Source organism: Acinonyx jubatus, chromosome A1 (assembly GCF_027475565.1).
Source record: "Acinonyx jubatus isolate Ajub_Pintada_27869175 chromosome A1, VMU_Ajub_asm_v1.0, whole genome shotgun sequence".
NCBI classification, from domain to species: Eukaryota; Metazoa; Chordata; class Mammalia; order Carnivora; family Felidae; genus Acinonyx; species Acinonyx jubatus.
The window spans coordinates 24,999,828-25,026,981 of record NC_069380.1 but is presented as its reverse complement, the minus strand read 5'-3'; the positions used below and the strand labels follow the sequence as shown (position 1 = coordinate 25,026,981).

The 27,154-nt window shown below is 38.9% G+C and overlaps 1 protein-coding gene across 3 annotated transcripts in view; it reads left to right on the top strand.

The window, feature by feature from the left end:
• The window catches only part of COG3 (component of oligomeric golgi complex 3), a 70,618-nt gene extending 43,464 nt beyond the window's left edge, over positions 1–27,154 (top strand). Inside the window, exons 15-23 of one of the 3 annotated variants that reach the window (XM_027064870.2) lie at positions 1,668–1,792; positions 3,017–3,106; positions 6,614–6,677; positions 9,728–9,816; positions 9,926–10,060; positions 15,026–15,101; positions 19,193–19,320; positions 20,602–20,700; positions 25,230–27,154. In XM_027064870.2, the coding sequence (XP_026920671.1) occupies positions 1,668–1,792; positions 3,017–3,106; positions 6,614–6,677; positions 9,728–9,816; positions 9,926–10,060; positions 15,026–15,101; positions 19,193–19,320; positions 20,602–20,700; positions 25,230–25,259 (836 nt within the window). In that variant the 3' untranslated portion in view covers positions 25,260–27,154. Of the gene's footprint in view, positions 1–1,667; positions 1,793–3,016; positions 3,107–6,556; positions 6,678–9,727; positions 9,817–9,925; positions 10,061–15,025; positions 15,102–19,192; positions 19,321–20,601; positions 20,701–25,229 lie in introns of those variants that run through there. The other 2 variants (XM_015068867.3, XR_008295561.1) reach the window with 2 other exon arrangements.

The window sequence follows — 27,154 nt, the reverse complement described above, 5'->3', positions numbered from 1 at the left end:
GACAAAACAGACTCATAAATATGGAGAACAAACTGAGGGTTACTGGAGAGGTTTTGGGAGGGGAGATGGGCTAAAGGGGTAAGGGGCTTAAGGAATCTACTCCTGAAATCATTGTTGCACTATATGCTAACTAACTTGGATATAAATTTAAAAAATAAATAAAAATACCAGAAAAATAAATAAATAAAATCACACAAGTATTACATGCTGTTGAAAAACAAAAACTTAAGTTTACAGAATTATAAAATGAAAGCACTGACCTACGACATTCTCCTCTTTGTTTTTGCCCATAAATCTATATACCATAATCTCCGGATCTCCTCCTAAGCCTAGGCAGTTCTGGCTCTTTTTTAAAAAAAGGAATTATATTTTGCTTGGCTATACTTTTATTTTTTTTTATTATTGAAAAGATTTCAAATATACAGAAAAGTAGAAAGAATGATACAATGAACAGTGCATACCAGTACCCACCACCTGGATTCAAGACTTAATATTTTATCACATTACATATACATATATTCTTTTGCTCATCATTTTATTTTTTATATTTATTTTTTTAAAGTTTAGTTATGTAATCTGTACACCCAGTGCTGGGCTCAAACTCATGACCCCAAGATCAAGAGCCACCAGCTTCTCTGACTGAGCCAGACAGGTGCCCCAATCTTTTGCTGATGACTTTAAAGTAAATTGTTGACATCATTGCCAGTTTACTCTTGAGTATTTTGTCATCTCTCCAGAAAGTAAGGACATCTCTTACATAACCATAAACCATTATTGCACTAAAACATTCAATAAAGTTTCCTAATGTCCTCTCATACCCAGTCCGTATTTCACTCTTCCCTCTTGCTCCAAAGTATTATCTTAGCTCTGCTTTTGTGGCTCATTTCAACTCTGGTCTCTTGAGCTGAAGTGATTGTGCTTTCCTTACAAAGCCAACCAAGCCCCCCTCCGTCTCCTCACCCTTACTGGCGTCTGACCTGTCTTGGAAAGAGGGGGGATAATTCTCTTCATTTGGGAAATGGATAGACTGAGGAGACCTGTAAGTGATACAGCTTAGATCATGGAAGGCAGGTTGTCAGGCAAACCAGCTTTGATTAATTTTCCTGTTTAACATAGCTTGGTTTTCTTGTCATTCCCCCACTTCCGTAGGCTTCCACGTGACTACACACAGGTCTACCTCCTTTTTGTATAATGTGTATATACTGTTCATTTATTCCATAAAGATTATTGATCACAGTTTGGGCATAGCTATTTGAGTTAAGCATATATATGAGGTATACACACACACACACACACACACACACACACATATTCATGTGTATTCTTACTGTGTTAAATCTTAGCTATCACCGATTCGGGGGTTCCTGTGGCATTTTTTTTTTAAGATTTCTTTTTCTTTTCTTTCTTGCTTTCTTGCTTTTTTTTTTATTAAGTAAACTCTACCCCCAACATGGGGCCCAAACTTATGAATTCAGGAGTTCCATGCTCTACTGACTGAGGTAGCCAGGCACCCCCCTTGGCATTCTTGATTAAAGGTGAAGAAAATCTAGAAAAAATGGATTCCCCTAGGTATTGATAACTAAAGAGAACAAACAGGTTACAGTTGCCATGCAAGTAAGACGGATTTCTATGTGTGTCAAATGTGTCTTTTCCATTTGGATTTTTAGGTTCAACAGAATCCCTCAATCCTAGACCACAGACGACAATTTCTCCAGCAGATCTTCATGGAATGTGGTATCCTACAGTTCGAAGAACTCTTGTGTGTCTCTCCAAATTGTACAGATGCATAGATGTATGTGTGTAAATTCTTGTATCTTTAGTGTAAATTGCTTGCTGTTTCGCGTGAAATTTTTTAATTTTAATTTTATTTTAAGATATCGATGTAGTATTTTGTTTGGTATCAAATTCAAATCATACGATTTTTCAGTACAGAGGTAGGTTTAAGATGAGTCTAAGTTAGGAATTCTTAACCTGTGCATTCTTTAGAACCTTAGAATTCACTAGTGGCCTTTAGGGAGTCTGTGAACATCTTGAAATTGTGGGCAAAATTGTGTATGTGTGTTTATATTTGTGTCTTTCTGAGAAGGGTTATGGCTTTTATTGCTTTTCATAGGGACCTGTGACCACATATAAGTTTAAAACTACTAGTTAAGTCATCTGTTTTAGTTTAGTTTATAGATAAGGAAAAAGACATGCAGAAAGGTTAAGTGACACGTCCAGTGTCACATGGGCATAATGTACATTTAGTATTAAATTTATTATTAAGTGCATCTACTTTAGTTTTGTACTCCATTTAAATCAGCATCCTTGATGAGTACTATTAAGGTTTCATGTGTTTCTAATCATGGGATTAATTTTCGTTGTTTGCTGAAATTAGCAGTACTTTTTTTTCCCTTAAGCACCAACTTAAACGTTGCACTGATTTTAGGTAAGAGTTATTGTATACATTCCAGAATGTTTAATGATATGATTAATGTAGATGCATAGTGGTGGGTGATTATCAATCTTGACATTATTTGTCTATATTATTTACTGTTAGGAACTTGCTGCTGAAATGTAAGATTCAGTGTTTTTTTGTTTTGTTTAAGTTTTATTTAAGTAATCTCTACCCCACATGGGGCTTGTTTTAAAGTTGGTTTTATTGAGTTAAAAAAAAAAAAAAAAGCCTCCAACATATTGAAGTCAGGGCTCCATGGGGTCAGAACCACATCTGCCTTGTCCACCCACCACTGTGCATCTAGCATTTAAGCGCAGAGCCTAGCATGAAATAGGTGCTAAGGAGATGTTGAAGGGTCACATGAGTGTCTTGAGAGATGCACATTACAAAAGCATGTATTGGTCTAGAAATAGGAATAGGAGTAGGAAATGCCAGGGGGAATATTGCCAGTAATATAACTTAATTCAGCTATATTGAGGGTAAGCAAGCATTCACTGTTCGTTGTACTCGGCTTCCATTTTTTTCTTTTTCCTGTGTTGTGAAACACTTCAGGGTAATGTTTTTCTTTTATTTCACCAGAGGGCAGTGTTCCAAGGATTGTCCCAGGAAGCCTTGTCTGCCTGCATTCAGTCACTACTTGGAGCATCAGAGTCTATCAGCAAAAACAAGGTTTGATGAAGTGTTAGGTGAAATCTTGTTACCTATAATAATACTGTTCAATACAGCATTTATTTATAGGCGCAGAAATTTAAAGCCGTGTTGGCAGTAGGATATGTTTGTTTAATGTGATTTAATTTTGAGGCCCTTTAAGAGAAGCTAGAGCAGTTGACCCTTGAACAGCACAGGAGTTACGGGGCACAGGTCCCCCCACGAAGGTGAAGATACATGTAGAACTTTTGACTCCTTGAACACTGAACTACTAATAAATAGCCTTCTGTTGACTGGAAGCCTTACTGATAACATAGTCAATTAGCACATTTTGTATGTTATATGTGTTATGTACTGTATTCTTAGAATAAAATAAGCTAGAGAAAAGAAAATGTTATTAGGAAAATCATGGGGAAGAGAAAATACATTTACATTACTGTACCCTAAAAAATGCACGTGTGTAAGTGGACCAGCGCAGTTCAAACCATGTTGTTCAAGGTTCAGTTGTATTTTGTTATAGTGCTAAATAAAGACTGCACTGTATAAAAGAGTGCCAATTTTGCTAAAGTACCAAAAATGATACTTAGGTTATACATTCTGTAGGATAAAAGTTTCTTACTATACTCTTAGAAACTGGGAAGGTAGTAGATTCCTGTTTCCCTGGAAGACCAAAACTGTGTTTTCAAGGGAATGTAGCAATTTATAATCATCCTTCAGTGATGTTTTTAAATTGTTGAGCAGAGGAAATCTACTAAGTCAATTTGGAAGACAGACAGTTGTGGCCCATGGGTTGCATGACTGGAAGTAGTTGCCATGACTTTGTGACTTTTAATCAAGAAGGGATCTGGGGCTGAAGGCCTCTGAGAATTTTTTACAGCCTGGTCAGAAGTGTTGCTTTGTTTAACCCTCTGTTAAAATACCTGTTACCCAGGAGGAGGGAGCTGTGGGAGGTGTTTTCAGGGAAACCTTTTTGGCTGCTTGAGTCTTCAAGGCTTTAGATAAATTAGGGTAACGCACACACACACATACACACACACACACACACACACAGCTTCCCACCAAAGAATTTGGGGTTCTTTTGCTAGGAAAGTTGTACCTCTGTGACAACTTCATTCTCCCACTCATGGAATGGAAGGTTACAATTTTTGTTTGCTAGAAAGAGGATGGAAAGTTAGTTGTAGACAGGCAGATTTAAGTTGTAAAAAGTGTTTCTAAGTCTGAGCTCTCACATTTCCTTTAATACACGAAATCAGGAAAAACATTCTAATATTAGGTAAATGGTTAAATAAATTGTGGCATGTTCCATATAGTAGACTATTACACGACCATTAAATTTTTAATGAAGCAATAACATTCAACTTAAATATGTTAAGGCAAAAAAAAAAAAGGATACAAACCAGATATACGTTAGGACTTCAGTGAAAACGCTTTTGAAAGCTTTTGGGGGACTGTGGATGATTTTCCCTTCTTTTCTCTATACTTTTCTTATTTTCCAGATTTTCTAGCATGGGCATGTGTTTCTTAGATCATCAGGAGAAAAAAAATGACCTAATTTAAAAATAAGTGTATCGATTTAGGTCTTATACCACTGTTCTCTTTTTAAAGGGAAGTATGAAGGGCTTTTTGATTCTTTAGTCCTTACCCTCTGAGGCCTGTGAGGCTGTCCTATTTTATCTAGCTTTGCTTCCTACATATTATAAGGGGTTTAAGTATGTATGAGGAAGCCCTCTATTTGGTAAGCATTAGCTAATTTGTTGTCATTGTGGAGTTTGCACTTTTGCCTTTCAAGAAAATGATCACTTAATGTGTTGGCTTTTTAAGGCAAGAAATTGTTTTTCTGTAGTTTTAAATTGAACACCTAGTGTATCAGTAAATTACTAACATGGTACCATTCACTGGATAACAGCTGTAGTAAAGTCAATCTATATTGTACTATTTTTGCCCCTTGGAGTTGTTAGTTTTTTGAAAAATAGAGCAAGTATTCAGAATGTTTCCTGCTTATTTAATGCTCTGTGTGCCAGAGCGCAAAGTGAGTTTCCATCAATAAATCATACTTCTATATTGATTATGGGTTTATTTAGAAGGAGGGAAGAGAGAGAGAAACCAGAGAGGAGTTACTTTGCTTAATAACCCCTTTAAAATTTTTATTATTTACTGAAGGACTTTATTCTTTTCCTAGTATGGTGTAACATCATTAGAAATATTTTCAAAGTAAAATTCTATCTTGAGTAGGCAGCAAGAACGAGCAAACACAGCCTTGCTTTTGTTAATATACAGACTTTTTCCTGAAATGAAAGTTATCATTTTTCACTGTTTTCAGGATTGGGTCTGAGCTTTGGCAATAAAGCTTGAATCAAGACCGTTCCGGACAGGACCTAACAGGGAAGATGCCCATGTGGCCGCTCTCTCTGTCTCTCTCTTTTTTTTAATTTATTTATTTTTTAATTTACATTCAAGTTAGCATATAGTGCAACAATGATTTCAGGAGTAGATTCCCTAAGCCCCTTACCCATTTAGCCCATCGCCCGTCCCCAAACCTCTCCAGTAACCCTCTGTTTGTTCTCCATATTTAAGAGTTTCTTATGTTTTGTCCCCGTCCCTGTTTTTATATTATTTTTGCTTCCCTTCCCTTATGTTCATCTGCTTTGTATCTTAAAGTCCTCATATGAGTGAAGTCATGATATTTGTCTTTCTCTGACGAATTTTGCTTAGCATAATACCCTCTAGTTCCATCCATGTAGTTGCAAATGGCCAGATTTCATTCTTCTTGATTGCCAAGTAATCCCCCATTGTGTATATATATATATACCACATCTTCTTTATCCATTCATCCACCGATGGACATTTGGGCTCTTTCCATACTTTGGCTAGTGTCGATAGTGCCCGGTGCAGCCACTCTCAGGGTGTAGGCAGGCAAGGCTCTGTCAGTGGGAAGATAATCCACAATGGTAACCCCAACTCATTTCTACCTTTGGAACTCCTTTTGTATTTTTGTGTAAATGTGATTATTTCTGATATTCGGGATATTGAAACCACTTTGATCAAACAGTGAGAGCCCTGTTACTTAACGAGAAGCTAGAAAGCTCAGGTCGGAATCATGCTCATGCTTTGAACTTGACTTCCTACTCCGTGCTGAGGTTGGGTCACTCCATCTCTTCTGTTTCTGAACCAAATTAAAGTAGATTTGATTTCTTTTCTAAATGTGTTGACTTTACAACCTTTGGTCTGATTTACTTCCTTGGATTGACAGAGTGGACGGCCGTGTTAGTAAGGGTTTGCAGCAAGATTTTTCCAGGGAATTCTAACATGGGTAATATGGGGAGAGTTCACTGCACACCAAGGGAGCCATGGGTACATACGGTTAGGTTAAGGGCCATGAACCTAGGTAGATTAATGTTGATTAATAACACATGTGTTTTATGTTTTTTATTTAATCTGTGATGATATCCATTTTTCTGTTTTACAATTTAGACTCAGATTGATGGACAACTTTTCTTAATTAAGCACCTTTTGATCCTTCGTGAACAGATTGCTCCATTTCATACCGAATTCACCATTAAGGAAATTTCCCTGGACCTCAAGAAAACTAGAGGTACTTTATTGTCCTGGCTGGCACAGTTGGGTGTGTTTGACCTGTCCAAATGTGTCAGCAAAGGTTATAGGTTTATTTTATGTTCATCTGCAATTGTTTTTGCATGCTGTGCTTGCTAAGCTTGTTACTTGTTCGTACTAAGCTGAGCTGTCAACATCCTAACTACGTCTAACTTGCTATATTTTCCTTATGAAGGGAACTGTATCCGAGCAGTTCAGTTTGTAATACAGCGTTACTTCTCTTTGACTCTGCTACATATTACCATAACCAGTGAAAAAATGAAAAATCAGTGTAACAGCTACTTACAGTGTCAGCTAATTGGAGTGATTTTAAACACTGAGTAGAGTTTGTCAGTTCATGAAAATTCAGGAAGCCAGCTGGGTAAAATGGAGGAGTACTTATCTAAGAGTCTGAAAGAATTGGGTTCTGTTTCTGGCCCATCATTTCCTGGCTCTTGTGTGATCTTGGATGGGGGTTTTAGCTTTTCTGTCCCAGGGAAAATGAGCAGAATCAACTTGTCATGATAACTTCACGAGGTTATTGAGATCATTAAGCATGAAAATGTATGTTAAAGTGCTTTATAAGCTTTAGATGCATAAATAAGCCTAATTGGTATTATTAAATCAGCTAGTTGTTAAATAATTATGTGGATAGGAGTTTTGAATTGTTAATAGACATTGAATCATTTTGGGAAAGATGATTCATCCATCCTAATGATTTGTCTCTGACTGGATTAACAGAGCTCATTTCTAAAAGATCAAAATAGTTATTTTCTAAGATGTTGATTTTAAGGGGTTCAAGATACACGGTACTAAGAATATCCCTAGTTTCCCCTACATACAAATTTATCTAAATTTTATCTTTTCTTCACCATTTCCAAGAGAATTAAGCTCCAATGCCTTAAGCCATTGTTTATATAATGAATCTCTGTCTTGAGTATTGGGGGAATTGAGAAAATAGTTACTCAGATGATTTCCTGTACTCTGTGGTTCAGGAGAACTCCAAATACAGGATTTGCACAGGCAGCCGGTTTTTAGTTCCCTAATGACTGTGCTTATAAAAATAGTGGGCTTGACTTAACTCACCTGAGAACCAAAGTGGTCTCATCATGAGCCATGTTAGAACAGTTTACTCTTTCTTTTCCTAGTGCTCTCTCCTTTTCACCACAGAAAATACCTTTTGGTTCTGTTGGAATTTGAATAGTAAGCCTCTGTGTTATTTATATACTTTGTGATTTATTTATTTTTATAATTTTTAAAAATATTTATTTATTTTTGAGAGAGAGAGAGATGCACACAGAGCATGAGCAGGGGAGGGGCAGAAGGCAAGGGAGACACAGAATCCGAAGCAGGCTCCAGGCTCTGAGCTGTCAGCACAGAGCCCGATGTAGGGCTCGAACCCACGAACCGTGAGATCATGGCCTGAGCTGAAGTTGGACGCTTAACGGACTGAGCCACCCAGGTGCCCCTGTTTTTTTGTTTTTTGTTTTTTAAATTTTATTTTAAACAGCAGCCAGGTTTCCTGGCTTTTGGCTTTTATAGGATGAATAATTTTTTTAGAGCTTATTCTCATCAGAGGCTCCCATCCCCTAACCAGTCTAGTTGATTCCCTTCTGTCCTTTCAGTGAGAGGCATGGGAATAGTGTTCTAACCTTGAAGGGTGCCAAGGGCTGCTGGTCCTTAACTGTTTTTAAGTGATGGGATAAAGTAGGGCTGATCTACTTTCTTTCACTTAATTTCTAATTCTTTTTTTATTTAATTTTTAACTTTTTTAAACTTAATCTTTTATAGTCTTTCACTTAATTTCTAATGCATATTTGTTGCTGCTTAGTTAGTTCTAGTATAGACCCAGTGAAGTGTGAGAAAATGAAATGCCCTAAGATTTTGGCAAATACTGTTATTTATTTATTTCTTTATTTTAATGTTTATTTGTTTTTGAGAGAGGGAGACAGAGTGTAAGTGGGGGGTGGGGCAGAGAGAGAGGGAGACACAGAATCTGAAGCAGGCTCCCGGCTCTGAGCTGTCAGCCCAGAGCCTGATGAGGGGCTCGAACTTATGAGCCGTGAGATCATGACCTGAGCCGAAGTCAGATGCTTAACCGACTGAGCCACCCAGGCGCCCCAGCAAATGCTGGTTTAAAGTATGTTTTCCCTAAAACAGTATAAAGCCTGTGTAATCCTGCAAAACTGATTTGATTCTATTTATCACAGTCTTTTAGGTTATCTGGTAGAAAAGACAGCAGAAACAAAGAGCCATTTACCAAAGCTTTACTCTCAGTGCTGAGCGTGACAAAGAGGCCTTTTTCAGTCAGATCAGGGTGCGGGCAGTAGTACCCCTGTGTGTGTACTGGTAAAAACCAGGGTTAGAAACATTTCGTGCTCTGCTTTCTGCCGTGTGGCAAAGCGAAGAAATGTCTTTTCTGACTGTCGCTTAAGAATACTTGCTCTCTTTAAACCTCTAACCTCTCATGACTAACACTGTATCTTATTGCATTTGAACATCAATGAGACCTCAGTTAGCGCTTTGTGTAGATTCTAGTTAGTCTGGAGGTTGAGGGGTAAATATGTCCTTTTGGTGTTTTCTTTCTGGCTGACACATGAGTTTATTCACTCTGCTTTTCAAATGAATAAATTTCTGTGCCAGGCAGGATCCTGACAAACGAAGCTGGGTAAGTATATGAATTGTTTTTTTTTTTTTTTGAAAAACCTGTTTAGCACCCTAAAAGTAAAGCAGTGAAATTTTAAGGTATCAATTACCATTTATCATTTTTCTTTTCTTTTCTTTTTTTTTTTTTTTTTTCTGTAAATGAGTAATTGAGATCAATAGTCATGTCCCAAGTCTGACTTGTGGAAAATAACTGTGTGGTGGGTACTGTAGCTGTGGTTGCCGCTGATCTCACGCTCCTCCATCCATGGTGGTGAGTTGGTAGAAATGAAACTTCTCTTGCTTTGTGGTAACAGAGAACCGGTGTATATTAACACACTGAAACCGTAACTCGGCTTTTCTCTTAAAACTGTACGTGTTCACGGGATGAGTAATTTTGTTTCGCAGATGCAGCGTTTAAAATCCTGAACCCTATGACTGTCCCAAGATTTTTTAGGCTGAATAGCAACAACGCCTTGATAGAGTTCTTGTTGGAGGTGAGAAGGAGTCTGTTTCATTGGTGGCGGGAGATAAACGGCATTCTTTACACGTCTGGTCATTTCTAGGCACATAAAAACAGGAGGAAATTGTCATCTTCTTTTTAAGGGTACTCCTGAGATAAGAGAACATTATCTTGACTCTAAAAAAGATGTAGACCGTCATCTGAAATCGGCCTGTGAGCAGTTTATTCAGCAGCAGACCAAGCAGTTTGTAGAGCAGCTGGAGGAGTTCATGACAAAGGTAGAGACCTTGGTGCATATTTGCTAAAGTACTTTTGAATTCTTCCTTCGATTTCCTTTTGAATTACTGTCTTGTGAAAACTCTGGCAGGAGACAGCAACTAGTAAGCCCAAATCTTAATGATTCCGTCTGGGAAATCACCGTGTTTCCTATTACGGAAGCTTTTTGGTTTGGACTTTTAGATACGCTTACACAGTTTTTGGTTTTTAAGAGCAAGAGTGCAAATATTGACTCCTAGCCAAAATCCATCAGCTGGCTAAGGCTAGCAATGAAAAAATAAGATTATGGCTATTTTGACTTTCCTGTTTCGACCTAATCGGGGTTTTTTGTCATTGTTGTTTCATTTTGTTTTAATACTTGAGTACGGTTACGAAGGACTTCATAAAAATGCTTAAAAAAGCCTTGAAATTAGCTTTCATTTATTAAGCGTCTGCTGTCTGTCTGGACATGTATTGGAGGACATTATAAAAAGAATTAAAATATGACAGCCTTTCATCTCAAATTTACTTACCTAAGTCCAAACTGGGGAGACAGACGTATCTTTGAAAGGATCAGGAGTCAACTAAGTGAATTGTCTGTGAGTAAATTTTTTTTGCTGGGGCCATCAACGCTACTATGCTTGAAGCCTGTGACTTTCGTTTGAAAGTCAGAAGGTATTTGTTTTTAAAAATAATAATAAATACCAAAAAAGCAAATACAGAAATGTTAAAGCAGTCAAGTTACTCTTTTGTTTATCATTGGCATATGGTACATGTTTACTGGATTTCAGTCCATTCATGTTAAGTATTTGGAGTATGTGTGTTTTTCCCCCATCACATAAATTTAAAAGGAGGGTGGTAGAAATGTTTCTTACTGGGTTTTGAATTTTAAAAAATGGCACAAGTATTGATACTTTGTTATTTATAGGCAAGTCATTATAGTTTTTGCTGAAATTGACCTTATGTGTGTAGAGTGCACCCTTATATGTGTTTGTATTTTTGGGAGAGTATCCATGTTAATACTGATGGGAAATATTGTAGGTGAGTATTCTGCAATAAAAGAGCAGCAGAATGAATCTTCTGACATAAGCAAGTGGATTATAATGAAATCTAGGATTAAAGGGTTTTTCTGGAAAAGCAGTCTTTGTAGAAGTCAAGAGAATATAAATTCACTGACGTGGCTGTCTAAGTGAGTTAGTATAGGTTTGGTAAATCTGGTATAACTCTGTAATTGTGCATTTTGGAAGGCTCTGGGCACTATGAACATTTTTTATTTTTATTTTTTTAATGTAACTTATTGTCAAATTGGTTTCCATACAACACCCAGTGCTCATCCCAACAGTGCTCATGCCCTCCTCAGTGCCCATTGAACATTTTTTTTTAAATTAGAGGTTTATGGGGTGCCTGGCTGGCCTAGTCTGTGGAGTGTGCGACTCTTGATCTTGGGGTTGTGTGTTCGAGTCCCAAGCTGGGTGTAGAGATTACATGAAAATAAAATCTTTAAAAAAAAAAAAAAAAGAGAGAGGTTTTATGTAGAAAACATGTGTTCTAAGCCTGAATCATATAATGGTTGTTCATGAACATGCTACACATCTATAGCGGGGACACCTCTTTTAAAATGCACTACTCGTGGAGGGATTGGAGAGGGAAAGGCCCTGCCTCCGGACATCACTGAGAAGTCAGTCCCATCCCCCATGCTCAGTCTCAGCGTTGCCCTTGCTCACATCATTCACTGTTGCCTCATTATCTTTTGTCAGCCTTGGTCCCTCACTGCTCTTCAGACTCCCGTCAGAATATTTAGTAGATACTACAGCTCAGAGGACTGAGCATCCCTTTTATGTTATCTTATTCCAAATTCAGGTCCCTTCCCCCATCCTGTTGGAGTGGAGTGAGTCAGAGACAAAGACGTACACACGCACAGGCATACAGCGGAAGCACTCGAGTTACACAGATAAATGTGATCATTTAAGACATTGCTTCTTCGAATTTGTGGACCAAACATTTTTCACTTCTTATCTGGTGAATGTTACTAGAATAGCAGAGGCAGAATAAATGATTTTAAAACTTTAAAATGATTTTCTTTAAGGGTAAATCTGCAAGTGCAGAATCTTGTGCCTCTTTTATTATAGTTGGCATTTTATAAGGCAGCCAGTGATTGTACCTTGATGAATGATTGCAAGAAAAGCAGCATCCGTAGGTGCAGAAAGGAAACCGTATTTCATCTCTGATTTGGATGTATGCTTGTAGGTCTCCGTATTTTACCATTTGGGTGTAAGCCTCATTGACAAAATGTTCTCAGCTTGTTTTTAAGTTTGGACTGGTTTTTAAAATATATATGGGTTTGCATAATAAAACAAACTGTGTGAGTGGAGAGAACATTCTTAGGCTGTCTGAAGACTTGTTTTTGAGCCTACAGACTTGGGTATGATTCTGGTTCCCTGTCATCTGCTGTAAATTGGCCTTTTTGTTTAGACAGCTTCTTCCTTGGGTCTGCTTGTTGAGATGCTTTGTTTTCATTAATTCTCAATACCTTCCTGGCACCTAGAGGAAGTAAAACATCTTCATTTCACAGATTGAGAAACTAAAGTTTTGCAGAGTGACCCAACATACATAAGACAAACATTTCTACAGACTCTTAATCTGATTGGTGTAAACATCCTTCCTGATTTTTTTGGTACAATTAATGAAGTTTCTTGAGAAAAAAAAAATGCTAGAAGAACATATATGTTCTATTGCCCTATTTCTTGGCTCCTTGAAAAATAACTTTTTCTGTAACTATTTGAGTGACCTATAAGGGAATGTGATACTGTTCTGAGTGTTGGAGACAGAAGTTCATATGAAAACAATTTGGATCAGATATCTTCTGTCCAACTCAAAAATGATACTTTTTCTTATTGTTTTAGAATTCCATTGTACTGAACATTGCTTGCAACAAACCTTTAAGTAGGGGTTGAACTGGTCATGGGTATAATAGAGAGCCTAGAATTTTGACTCAGGAAAGCTGAGCTCTCTCTAGACTCCCTTCCGCCACCTCCTGAGTGAAATGGTAGCAAGGTAGTTTCTCCAAGTATTGCTTTTCTCTTGTCTGCAAGCAGAGATATGGCTGTTGTATCCCTCTTCCCTGCTTAAGGGTATTATGAGGACCAGAAGATCATTTCTGTAATAGACTCTGTAAATGCTGCAGAAATGTTATAATAAAATATGACAAATGTGAAGATCAGGTTTTCCTTTAGCAAAAATCCAAATGAAAGCATTTTAAAGGAAGTACATTTCCAGTTTATAACTACGCTAAAGGTGTTTCCCCCTGGTGGGACCAGTTTATGCTAAAAATATTGTATTTGGCAATATTCATTTTTCTTTCAAGCAATTTACTGAAGTGTTGTGAGTTTATTCTTAATATTGTCTCTGAAGTATTATTAATTTCTGCAGCAACACTTTAAGTTTAAATTTTTTTCTGATTGTAGTGCATGTGACAGAATTTGACCTATAAATTTAATTTTTGTTCTCAAGGAGTTATATAACCCAATGTGAAATTAAGATAGAAAATATGTAAACATGATGAAGTGTATAGCAGTGTCATCATGGGACAGTGATGGGTCTGTGTTCATCTCGTAGGGATTTTGGACAAGATAGGGTTAATTGGGGAAGACTTTTGAAGAAAAGGCTCTTTGCACTTTGACCTAAAGATAAGTATATTACTAGACAACAGAGATGGGGATACAAGCTTGTGTTGCTTTTTAATATAAAAATAATTAATACAGTCTAAACCTATAGCATTTATGTCATTATGCAATTGATTAACTTCAGGAATAATCAGTGGAATAATAGGAAGTCATTACTATTAAAACCTAACTGTTGGACACAGAAAATGTCCAGAATTTAGAGTTAAGTGGGGGAAAAAAAAGATGTCCAAGCACCGTGTTCCTATTTTTATAAATGTAGACTCATGAACATGTTTACATATTTATGTTGGGAAATATTTTGGATAATATATACTGAACATGAACATGTTTCTCTTTTAGCGTTGTCTCATCTATAATCCTATATGTGATTTGTTTTTAAAAGCTGCAGCTCACCATAAAAATTAGATACAGAGAGGAATTGAGTGACATAGGAAAGGGGTGATTTTATACACCCAGCAGCATGAGCAAAAGCCTGGAGTGGTCAGGAGTGTGAGCTTGGATCGGAGTTAACGTTGTGTCCTGTCTGTGCCCATCTTCTGCCTAAATATTTTTGTGGCCCTCTTTATTCGAAAGACTTGGCTCTCACATTTTTCTGCTGAGACTGCAGTGAGGCCAAGGTCACAGCCTGGACCACAGGCACCTAACAGTCCATTAATAAAAATGTTTTATGTGGTTTTTGTCCTTCACCTTCCCCAACTATGCCTTAGCCCCACCATAATTTGCCATCTTAAGAACAGACTTGCCTTAGCGGCCAGATGTACTTTTTTGGTTTGCTTCTCTGTACTGATGGCTGAGCAATGAAAAGGGAGACGACTAAAAGGCAGGCATCCAAATCTACCTATAACACTGGTTGGTAGAGTGTGCCTTTTGAGGCTACTTGAAATCAAGTCCTATTTGTCTTCATAACATTCTCTCTGCCTGTGATAAAGTAAAAATAGCATTTCTAGGTATGTGAAGGAGATTTTGTCCTGCTGGGGTGACACTCTTCTAACAGCATACGGTAATAATTTAATGTGAATGTAATCCTCTTAAAAAAAGACCTGTTTTGTGTTCATATTTCCCTGGGTCGTCAGTTTTGCCTTCTGTAAAATGCTCAGGACATTGGTGTTCAGGACAAAGTCAAGACAGCATAGGCCTTTAAAATCACAAAAGAATTTTTAAAATGTGTTATTAGTTGAAAGGATTATGCGTTGTGATGCAGTTTTTAGGATTACACCTTTGACTATCATTACGTTTTAATAGGTTCAGATGGTGTTGTGTGTCCTTCAAGAGTGGTGACATTTTTCTTTTTGTCTCATCCGCCAGGTTTCAGCATTAAAGACGATGGCCAGTCAGGGAGGACCCAAGTATACTCTTTCACAGCAGCCTTGGGCCCAGCCAGGTATTCACATTTTACTATTTGGGATTTCTTTTTTGGGATGTTGATTAATTTGCATTTCTATGGTCTCTGACAGCTTCGAGTTGGTTTCCTGCTCCTCCTGTGGTTTGTGTTGAGCCGGATGTAGTTTGGAGCTGACAGGTCTTAATGGGCCAACACTACCTGCATTTCAAAAAGCATTCCAAGGAAAGAAGAATTAAGAAATACACACACGCGAGTTAAAAATGAAACGTGGCTTTGATGGAAACACTTTGATTCTGTACACCTCCTTTTCATTGTGCTAGAGCTCTGATCAAAGTTCTGTGTGTGGTGGTCTGAGATTACGGAGGGGGCGCTGCTGTTCTCAAGTAGTAAAGGAAAAAGTGCTGGGTCATTACTTTGTTTCACATTTTATGCAGGTTACTTCCTCTGTTTGTTAACATTTTAGAGTGTTCGAGAAAAGTTATAAAAATTGTGTTTGCGGGGAATTGGCAGACGATATCATTGTCTGATTGGCAGATGATGCTTGAGATGTTCCAGTCTTACTCTTTCCTAAATGTAAATTTTTTTTGTGCCAGAGGGATTTAAAAAAATTTTTTTTTGTCTTTAGAGTTAGCCCTCAGACATTTAAAATCATGACGTTGTGGGTTACTTTTGGTTTGTTTTGTGGCATTTTAAGTTGTCGTTTAAACTGGAATGAAGCGTTTTGGTAGATTAGTATTTTTCGCCCGGCCCATATCATGATAGAGATTTTTTGAAACCAAAAAGGGCAAAATGGAAAAAAAAATATTGTTTTTAATTACGGACAGGCTGTATCTGAGTTGGTGGGGCAGCTTTTTGCTCAGAGTGAGACAGATCCAAATTCAGGTTTAGCATCCATAAAAAATTGACTGCCTACAGGCACCTAATCTGGTGTTAGGTCTTTAATACAGTTGGTTTTCAATATCCAAAGAATGTTAATGTTTGTCAGGTATTTATTTCTTTTGGGGAAAAGAGCTGAGGCCATTCTAAACATTTTCAGTTATTCTTATTAATGCCTCAGGTTAATTTGAAGTTGAACCAGAACTAAGAAGCTGAAGGAGAAGCTGAGTATCTCACAGGAGGATTTGCAAATGTACAGAGTTATCACTTGTGTTTGAATGGAAGACAGGATTTTATTTCAAAACTTTGTCCCATGAACTTTGATGATGTTATATAGGTTTGCCTTGATTTGCTTTATTGCAGATAAACTTTGTGACTGTTTTAGGCTTTTTGCTCATTGTGATGGAGACAGTGAATGTTTTACCGTCTTCATTATTTGAAACCTTTGTATCACGTGTGAGATTGAAATCTTCATTATGTTACCAGCGGACAGAGATCATACTTGGTGCGGTAGCACGTTCTGTCAGAAGACAGAAAACGAGATTCTTTTACTGTAACACTGGACATTCTAATCGGAGTTGGCTGTGGTGGTAGCCACCTGTCCTGGCCCCTCACAGTCAGGATCAGACTGGTCACTCCGTAAGTCAGCACCGTTCCGGAAGGAGTTCTCACCACCCTTGGATTAATTGGGACTGTGGCTCAAGGTTTCAGTCACTTACGGGACTTATTTAGAAATAGCTGATTTTATTTTGAACGTTTATACAAATGAAACTCTTGGGGGTGCAAGAGCTATTTTTGAAAGAGGTAGAATCTAACAGACAGGTATAGGTGTATTTAATACATCCAAGCCCAGGGACTTGATGTGTAATTAATATATTTTTCTTTCCTCTTTGGAAAGATTCTCTCTCACTCAAAACAGGGCTGTCATTTTCTCCAGCGGAATCTTAGTGGAGCTCCCAGTGTCAGGCCTGCCGTGCTCTGAAGCATTACTAGCACAGTCATTAGTAAAACAGGAGTGGACAGAAGGAAGCTGACAGGAGGACAGGTTGCAGTGGGGCTTGCTCTTTTGTCATGAACCCACTTCCTGTCGTCATGAGGGAGGACGTTTGGCAGATACAGCAGTGGCACTCAGGTTTGCCTGGTCGTGTCCTCAGTCCCGTGTAGCCGCATGGAGCTGTGGAGTTGCTTCTTCTTCACCTGTATGACCAGAAGTCCACTTTTAAATGGCAGAGAGATGTTCGCCCTTTTGGGGTGGGAGCCTCAAGAACAATCTAGGGACCTGTCTGGGGCCCTGGACACCCAAGGTGACTGGTTCATGCAAGCTTGATCAGGTTTCTGGGGATTATTTCACGATAGACTCAAAGGAGATTGGGTTATAAATTAGGATGCCAGTTTGTTAACTTACACTGAGAAATACACCTTCATAGGAATTAGAGGGCTCTATGGGTGGCCTCACACCCACCATTTGGTTACCAAGGGCTCTGAAAACTGACTTAAGGATTCTTGAAGTGTGTTAGGACAGGACCAGAGCCCATGGAATTAAGTGCCCTGTAGGAGCGTTCATCTGTTCTATGAAAAATAAGCAATTCCCGGATTGTTTATTCTTTCTTCTCGAGAGCCTTGATACTTTCTTACCCCGTTCTACCACCCTCAATTAAAAAAAAAAAGTTGAATATGATATAAAAATTGAGCTATTAAGAAGTATATAAAACGAAAAGTAATTCTGTTTTCCACCTCCAAGCTAGTCCTCTCAAAGGTAACCACTATAAATAGTCTCTTTCCCCCAGTTATTATATATGTACCAGCATATACGGACTTTACAAATGTTGTACACATAAGATTATACTTATATTCCCCCCCCCTTTTTTTTTAACTTATTCTGTATCTTGGAGCCCTTTCTATACTGCCACATCCAGCTCTGTGCATCCTATTTAATGGATGTGTGGAATGCATCACTGTAGCACAGTTTGATAATTCTATTAATAGATACTGTATGTAGTATTTTTTCCCCACCCATTCTTTTATAAATGTCCCTGTACACACGTATTTTGGTATTTCGTAAGTATATTCGTAGGGTAAGTTTCTAGTAGTGGCAGTGTTAAGCAATAGAGTATATGTGTATTTTCAGTTTTGCTAGACCTTGCCTAATATCCTCTAGAGAGGTTGAACCAATTTATATACTCCAGGGGCGGTGGACTAGAAGGCCTGTTTCTGCACACCCTTAACCAAATGTGGCTATTCACAGTCTTAGTAATTTTTACCAGTCCAAAAATATCTCCATTGTTTTTTGCTTGTTTGTTTTTGAGAGCGAGAGAGGGAGAGTGTCTGCATGCCAGGGAGGGGGAGAGAGAGAGAGAGAGAGAGAGAGAGAGAGAGAGAGAGAGAGAGAGAGAGAGAGAGAAGGGAGGGAGGGAGGGAATCCCAATCAGGCTACATGCTTAGCATAGGGTGGGTGGGGGTGGTTTGATCCCATAAACCATGGGATCATGACTTGAGCCAAAATCAAGAATTGGATGCTTAACTGACTCAGCCACCCACGCGCCCCATCCATTGTTTTAATACACATTTCTTTAATCATGAGTGAAATTGAACATCTTTGAAATTATTAATCATTCTTTTCCTTTACAGCTTTCTAGGTAGTTTCCTCTTTTAAATCACCTCATACAGATTACTATTCTTCTTTTTCATTTGTATTTCTTTTCAGACACTATACAGTGGGCTATGTAATTATGTCAGTTACAGTCTTTTGGAATTCTGTATTCTTTCTGATAATACAGTATATGAATGTAACAGATGGGTTTTTAGTTACCATTAAATATGTGTGGATATTGTTGGGATGATCTCACAAGACAAGAGAGCATCTCTTACTGTGAGTCAGTTCTGTAAATGAGTAAGCTCATTCATAAGTAATTCTTCCTAGTGTCTCTCTGCAAATAATTTTTTATTTTATCTTAACTGTCACCTAGGAATTCCAAAGGAACACTATTATAGCCCCGATAAGTGTCCTGAAGGGTATTGGGGGAATTCTTTTGCTGCCCCAGCCTTTGGAAGTAGAATTTTGTATATAGCAGATACGTAGTGAATGTTTATAGGGCTTGTAATTAAACTTGGTAGATAGGAAGAGTGAAAGAAAATTGGGGGGCACATAGAGATCTTTTCTTTGGCCGTTTTTCTCTCCCTTTATTCCTCTGAATGAAAATGGAAGTGTTTCTTCCCTTTTTCTTTGTAATACTAACAAGGTCCATTCTTTCCAGCAAAGGTCTGTGAGCTTGTAGCAAGTGCCTACAAGACAATAAAAGCGAAGATGCCTCTGACCTTGAGAAGTATGTCGTTGTACCTATCCAATAAAGATACAGAGTTCATCTTGTTTAAACCTGTTAGGGTGAGTATTGTGATATTTTATTTGAATGTTGTCCAGTCTCTTCAAGGGTTCTTGCCGTGTCTACTATTTTCTTCTTCCTCTGAAATGTAAAAATGTTGGTATACGATTCTAGGAAGGTTGATTAATAATCACTGTGATTCTTGAAGGGCTTACAAGCCAGCACCTGCCTGATTATATCCTCCCCACACCTTTGTTTTAAGTTCTTTATGTTACCTATGGCAACAAGATACTTTTGACCTTAAAGTACAAATTAGTAAAAAAAAAAAAAAAAAAAAAAGTCATCAGACCCTAACATTGAATGCAGCCCAATACTTGAGAAAGCACCATTTCAGGAATTATGCTTCATTTTCCTGGTGAGTAGTGGAAATAAATGGCTTGCAGTGGCCGCCCAGGGATTAAATGTCAGAGCAAATTTAGTGCTCATAACTTCCAGCTCTGTGTTGAGCTCACATCTTTACCGAAGCATTGGTTGATTTTTAAAGTACATTCTATGTATCTGGAAACTTTATTATCTTTTGTGTGAGAAATTGCTGCTGGGGGCTCTTACTGTTCTCGGGGGGGGGGGGAACCTGGGGGGGTGGGGGGGGGGTGGGGACAGGGATTACTAGAGTTTAGTTTTTCCAGGGAGTGTATTCTGATAAGTCTTAGGTTGTGCTAGCATGTGAATTATTAAGTACAAATTATATGTCTTTGGTAATCTGATGAAAGATACATTTCCTCCACTGTTTGGCTAATATCATTAAGATTTAGCATTCTTGGAGGATTGCCTGGGTGGCTCAGTGGGTTAAGTGTATGACTGTTGATTTCAGCTCAAATCATGATCTCACGGTTTGTGAGTTTGAGCCCCACATCGGGCTCTGCACTGACAGTGCAGGGCCTGCTTGGGATTCTCTCCCTCTATCCCTGTCCCTCCTCTGCTTGCATGCTCTGTCTCTCTCAAAATAAATAAATATTAAAAAAAAAAAGATTTAGCATTCTTAGAGAGAGGCAGACCAAGGAACAGACACATAACTGTAGAGAACAAACTGACAGTTAGCAGAGAGGAGGCAGGCGGGTGAAATAGGTGATGGTGATTAACGAGTACAGTTGTCATGATGAGCAGTATGTGTTTATGGAAGTGTTGACTCACTATATAGAACACTTGAAACTAATATCACACTGTATGTTAACTAGAATTTAAATGAAAACTTAAAAAGATTTAACATCTTGGTGCTTCGTGTTCAAGACAACCACATGTTTCCGGTGACTCATTTAATATGATTGCCTCTTCTTCTTTCTAAGAATAATATTCAGCAAGTTTTCCAGAAATTCCATGTTTTGCTGAAGGAAGATTTTAGCCCTGAAGATACCCAGATCATTGCTTGTCCTTCTATGGAACAGGTAATCCATCATCAGAAGATCCTTGTTACTTTTTTTTTTCTTTTTTTTTTACATTTACTTATTTTTGAGAGACAGAGTGAGACAAAGTGAGAGTGGGGGAGAGGCTGGTGGAGTGGGGGAGAGAGGGAGACACAGGATCGGAAGCAAGCTCCAGGCTCTGAGCTGTCAGTACAGAGCCCAACGCGGGGCTCGAACTCATGAACTGTGAGATCATGACCTGAGCCGAAGTCGGGTGCTCAACCAACTGAGCCACCCAGGCGCCCCTTTTCAAAAAAAAAAAATTTTTTTTTTGATCCTTGTTACTTTTATTCCTTCTTGGTTGTTTTACTTGAATAGATAATGTCTTTGAGTAACTATGTTTTTAATTTTAATTAAAAAAATTATACATTACTGGGGTACCTGGGGTGTCAGTCAGTTAAGTGTCCGACTCTTGATTTTGGCTCAGGTCATGATCTCATGGATAGGAGACTGAGCCCCACGACGGGCTCCATGCTGGGTATGGAGCCTGCTTAAGATTCTCTCTCTCTCTCTCTCTCTCTCTCTCTCGCTCTCGCTCTCTCTCTCTCTCTTTCTCTCTCTCTCTCCCTCCCTCTGCCCCTCCCCCGTGCATGCTTGCTCTCTGTCCCAAAAAAGTAAAAATTGTACATCGTTTTATTCTGATGAGCAGGAATTCAAACTTCGAGTTGCTGTCTCAGTTTTTTGGTGATGGCTTTATAATTTTGCTTTTTAATCCTTTCTGATATTGAAAGTTGCTGTGTTTAACATGAATGAACTGTTTGTGAAAATTCAAATAATGCTATTTAAGTTTTTAAATAATTTTATTTGAAGTATGCATGAAATGAGGCCCACATTTCAAATGAAAAAAAGTTATTTTAGGGATTCGATGTTAGGGAGAGAGAATGAAACACTTCTAAGTTTAAAGAACTGAATATAGAGCTCAGTCTGTGTTTACTATTATTCATGTATTCAGTTTAGCCAGCTAGTTTGTATTGAGCATGTGTTATGTATTAGAGTAGGCTGGTCCTAAGGAGGGTATTTTATTTCTGGTTTTAAGTTTGGTATAGCTTACAGGTTTTATATGTGTAAGGACTAGAAGCTGTGGGAACCTAATCAGAGTGGGTGGAGAGTTGGGGGAAGGACTGCAGGCAGTGAGTGTGGGTGAGTCTTTCAGGGGGTTTTAACACGTTGGGAGAGAAAAGTTGTAGCTGGAGGAGAAATGGGGTCTTTTAAAAATTGAGATAGAACTCCTATGCCATAAAATGCACCCTTTTAAAGTGGACAGTTCATTGGCTTTTAGTATATTCACTAAGTTGTACAATCATCACCACTATCTAATTCCAGAACATTTTCATGCCCTCCCAAAAGAAACCTCATACCCATTAGCAGATTCCCTGTTCCTCCACCTCCTATAATTTACTTTTTGTCTCTATGGGTTTGCCCATTCTGTATATTTCATTAAATGGAATCATACGGCATGTTTCCTGTTAGGACTGGCTTCTTTCTCTTACCAGAATGTTTTTAAGAGTCTTCCATGTTTTAGCATGTATCAGAACTTTATTCTTTTTATGGCTTTATATGTTCCTTTATATGGATGGATGGGTCATATTTTAAAAAGCTGAGTCTATGGTTCCAGGATTTTAGTTAAAATACTTCTTTTATAAGTCATTTGAAGTAATTATGTGCTGTGTGATTATACATACTAATTTGATATATATATATAGTTAGGTTTTTTCCACCACTTTGATTTAATTTTGTTTTTTTATTATATAAACTACTTACATGGTTCCCAAGTTAGAATTCTAGAATAAGGTAGCATTGGAGACGTCCTGCTTTCCTTTCAGTCCCCTCCAGCTTTTCCTTCCTTTACCTTATAAATAAATATTATTATTTGTTACTGGATTATCTTTCCTTTTTTTTTTTTTTCTTTTAAAGATGGGGGAAAATGCATGTTTGTATATTCATGAGGATCCAGAGAGAGGGAGAAAATGATGCTGGAAAAAATGCCCTTGAGTGGCGAAGTGGGGGACGGAACTTGGAGGGTGGAGCCTTTGTTAGTTCATAGGTATGGGGTGTTCGGTCGTGAAAGGAAAGACAACTGAGTGTTTGGGCACACGTGGGAGGTGGTGGACAGGATAGGACCTCATAGAAGCTCTTATCTGATGGCTTCATGTTTGTGAGTGAAACGGGAAGCAGGGTCATCATTAAAAGGGAGGAGGCAGGCTCATTTGAGTTCCGTGGTTAAGGATCCAAGAGAGACCATTCAGCATGGTTGACTGGTTTTCCTCCAGTAGTGTCCAGTGGCGTGAATGTGGGTGTGGGGTAGCCAGGTGGGGCTTGCCAAAAACATGCGGACTCTGTGCTCCCACTAGACTCCTGCAGGCAGGATGCACACGTTAGTGTATGTGTATGTTTGTAACTTAAAAGTTCTGTGGTAGATAATCACTCTTAGGGACAACTCAGTTGCTTTGCTCTGCCTTTGTTCAGTGTTCTCTTGATGAACTGCTACATTGGTTTCATGAGATACCAGTAGGTCGCCACCTACAGTTTGAAAAACACTGATAGAGAGAGACCCATCATTCTGTGCCTGGATCCTCTTTCAGAACCATTAACCTTTTCTAGATAATAGTAATAATAAATAATAATAATAATAGCTGATATTACTGACTGCTGCCAAGCACTATTCTAAGCATTTGCTATATATTATCTTATTTGATCTTCACTTGACTCCCCTATATTTGCCCCATTTTATCGATGAAGAAGCCGTGGTCCTGAAAGGTTAAGTAGCTTGGCTGAGTTACGCACAAGGTAGGAACCAGAGTCTTGGATTGTTGCTGGAGGGAACCCTCTGGCTTACTGTCGCCCGTTGGGGGGCACCTCACCGGCTTAGTTGCAGAGTGTATGACTGACTCTTGGTTTTCGGAGTCATGAGTTCAAGCCCCATGTTGGGTGTAGAGGTTACTTAAAAAAAAAAAAAATTCCCTGTAAATGGAATGTTTGTGCCCCGTTTTCTTAAGATCCAATATATAGCACACAGATTTTGGGGGGGTAACTTTTTTTTGTTGTAATTTCAAACTTATAGGAATAAGGTAATATTCCTTATGGTAATATTGGTAATAAGGAACTTTACCCAGTTGTTTACATTTTCCTCCATTTGCTTTATCTTTAGTTTTCTCCCTTCCCCTCCCACTCCACCCCTCTTTTAAGCAATTTGAGAGGAAGTTGGGAGACACTGTGCTCCTTTACTTGGAAATGGTTGTATATTTCCCAAGAACAAGGAATTCTTTGACCCTACCCCCACACAGTGATCAAAATAGGAAATATAACATTGCTACTATTGTCTAATCGACAGTCCATAATCAGATTTCTTCAGTTGTCCCAGTAATGTCCTTTATAGATACGTCTCTCCTGGTCTGGGGTCCAGCCCAGATGTTGCTTTTGGGTGCCACTTCTCTTTAGTTTCTTTTAACCTGGAGCAGCTCTTCAGCGTTTTGGGCTTTGTGTGTGTGTGTGTGTGTGTGTGTGTGTGTGTGTGTGTATTTATTTTTTTGTGTGAGAGAGAGGGCACAAGTGAGCAAGGGCAGAGAGAGAGAGAGAGAGAGAAGGGGGGCTCACCCAAAGTGGGGCTCGAACTCATGAACCATGAGATCATGACCTGAGCCAGTCAGATGCTTAACCGACTGAGCCACCCAAGTGCCCCTTTTTGGCTTTGTTGACCATGACAGGCCAGTTAATATGCCTTTATTTGGTGTCGTCTGTTCCGTCATGATTAGATTGAGGTTTTGGATTTTCGGCAGGAAAAACACAGAGGTTATTTTGCATCCCTCTCACCGGAAGTGCAAGTTTATAGAATAGATTAAGGGACAATTATTTTGATTACTGCAACAGTTTGTCCTGTGTGGAAGGGTTCCTTGCCGAGTTCATTTAACCGCAGGTCTTCTCTCCCGGCTGACAGATTGTCCGTGTGCAGACGGCAGTCCACCTGCCCCGCCCCACGGTGTGTCAGCTTCCCTGGTTGTCCTTGGGGGCCACTCCGTGTCACGCCCTCTTTGACTGGGTGGGCAGGGTGCTCCAGGGGTCAGGCAGAGTTCGCATGTGAGCTGAAATTCACTCCTTAGGCCTGTTCTTATGCATTTAAAACAGTCACTCACAAAATTCAGCTTATATACAGCGCTTCTCACAATACACTCTGCACAGAAAAAGGTGAAACTGATTAGATTTATTTCTATCCCTTGTCAGGGTTAGGATGTAGGGTTTTTTTCCTTGTCATTTTCATTGGATTCTAAATAAGTTTGATTCGGTGACCCTTCACAGGCCGCCACAAAGCCCGCTGCCCCGCGGCTGCTTTAGAAATCAGAACGGCATTGTGGGTCCAGCCACGTTCGTTTGGCTTCTTAAAACTCTGAGGCTTTTTCTCTCATTCTTGTTTTTTTGTTTGTTTTTCCTCTCATTCTGATTTGAGGATCTGAGCAACGTTTTTGAGTGTGATGTTCTACAGCAGAACTAACATAGCCTTTCGCTTTGCTTTTCAGCTGAACCTTCTACTGTCCGTTTCTAAATAATCAGGCCCGGCGGGCCGTGCGTGCCGATGTCTGTCCGGTTGGAGCGGGCTGGGAAGTCTGGCAGCCTGCAGGACACCGAGGAACTGTCTGTGGGAATGTCCCCGAGAACCACGTAGGTGCGCTGCTCAGTGCTGACTACAGAATGAAAAACAAGCAGAATGTTGGAAAGATTGGTGTTTCCCTTTTAAAAACATCACAATGCCAAAGATTAATCTAGGCGTGTGAGAACTGCCTTCTTTAAATGGTCATGAGAAACGGGCGTCTTTCGGGGTAGCTGTGGTGGGCACGCAGTGAAATGGTTCTTAGTAAACGACGTGCAATGAAAATCGGTTACAGTAAGGGGCGCGAAGAAGAACTTTATAGAAATTCAGTTAATTAGAAAGCTTCTAAGAGTAAGGTTTGTTAAAGCCTGAAACACTGCAACACTTTGAGCCACTGAACATTCCACAGAGGCTATTTTTTTTACTTCCAGAAATCTCATTTCTACACTCTATTTAATGTAATGTTTCTCCTATCACTTTGAAGTTTGTTTGAGGTAGATTGGATGCATCTGAGAACACACTCTGCTTTCCTGGGAATTTGGGGTGTTATCTTTTCTGCGTGTTTGATGTGAGGTAGTTTCAAGATGCAAGGACTCCGTGTAAGGTCCCAGTGTCTGTACTCCTTGAACTGCTTAGGTGCAGAAACGTTCAAAAGCAGGGCCTGGCGCCTCCCTACAATAGAGATGTGCCGTATCTTTAATGAGAATCTTCACGGTGCAATAGTCTGTGTTTGCGAGTGGGAAGTACCAATTAAGGTGGCTTAAATCCGGCATGTCGGGGAGAGAAGGAAACCTGATGAATAGTGCGTCTCGTGCACGAAGGTTAGGGTCACCGGCTTTCTGTGCACTGCCTTCGGTTTTAGCAGCTCTTGGAAAAGTGAACACTTCTGTGTCCCGTGCATCCGTTCATTGGCTGTGCTGGGCCCCAGGCCGATGGGCCTCTAGCCCTGCTACAGCAGGAAACGTTCTACTAACCGAGACCAGGAGGATGAAGGTGGCCCACCCCTTGACATCTCCCGTACTCTGTTGGGGATCATCACATAAATTATGCACATCTCTGAGTTTTCCTACTGAAAACTGTTTCCTGATTGGATAGGCTGCTTTTTGGTTCAGGAGGAGTTGGGAATTATTCAAACACTATCTAGGAGTAGAACACTGATGAGGGTTCTGGAATGTAGCCAGCAGACCTCATTCTGTAGGACCGTAGGGCATTTTTCATCCCCTGCAAGAAGACTCGCAGTGTGTACATAGGTTGCATATCCCGATGTCTGTCATTTTAAACAGGTCACTTGTTCTTCACCTCTGTTTAAATTGGTGACGAATGTGGCTTGATAGAGCTTAGCAGTCTATTTTGGGAAGGAAAGAGGTGAAGAGGGTCCATATTCATTCTTTGACATGAAATGAATGATGGAGATTATATTTACTTCCACTTACTATTTTAAATACATGTCTAATGAAATAAACTGTAAAATATCCCGTTTTCTGTATTATATGTACATTTGATTTTTTAATAACCTTTCCAAAGAAATGAGGGCATGATTATTGTACATTACTGTGATTTAATCTGATGTACAGAACAAGTTGTGTTCTACTTAAGGATAAAAATATTTGATGGCACTCATTCTTGTGTTTTGGATCTTTTATTCCTGAAACACTCGAACATCTTACAAAGTGCTAAGTAGGTGGTAGTGATCCAACTTGTTTGCTAAATGAATATTTGTTTAAATCTGTACAGTTTCAAGTGTTTACTTATACAAAGAGTGTACATACTTTCAAATAATTAATTTAAAATGCTTTATATTATTTGGCTAGAAATCGCTGTTTTTAATAAATGTGAATTTTTTTTAAAAATAAA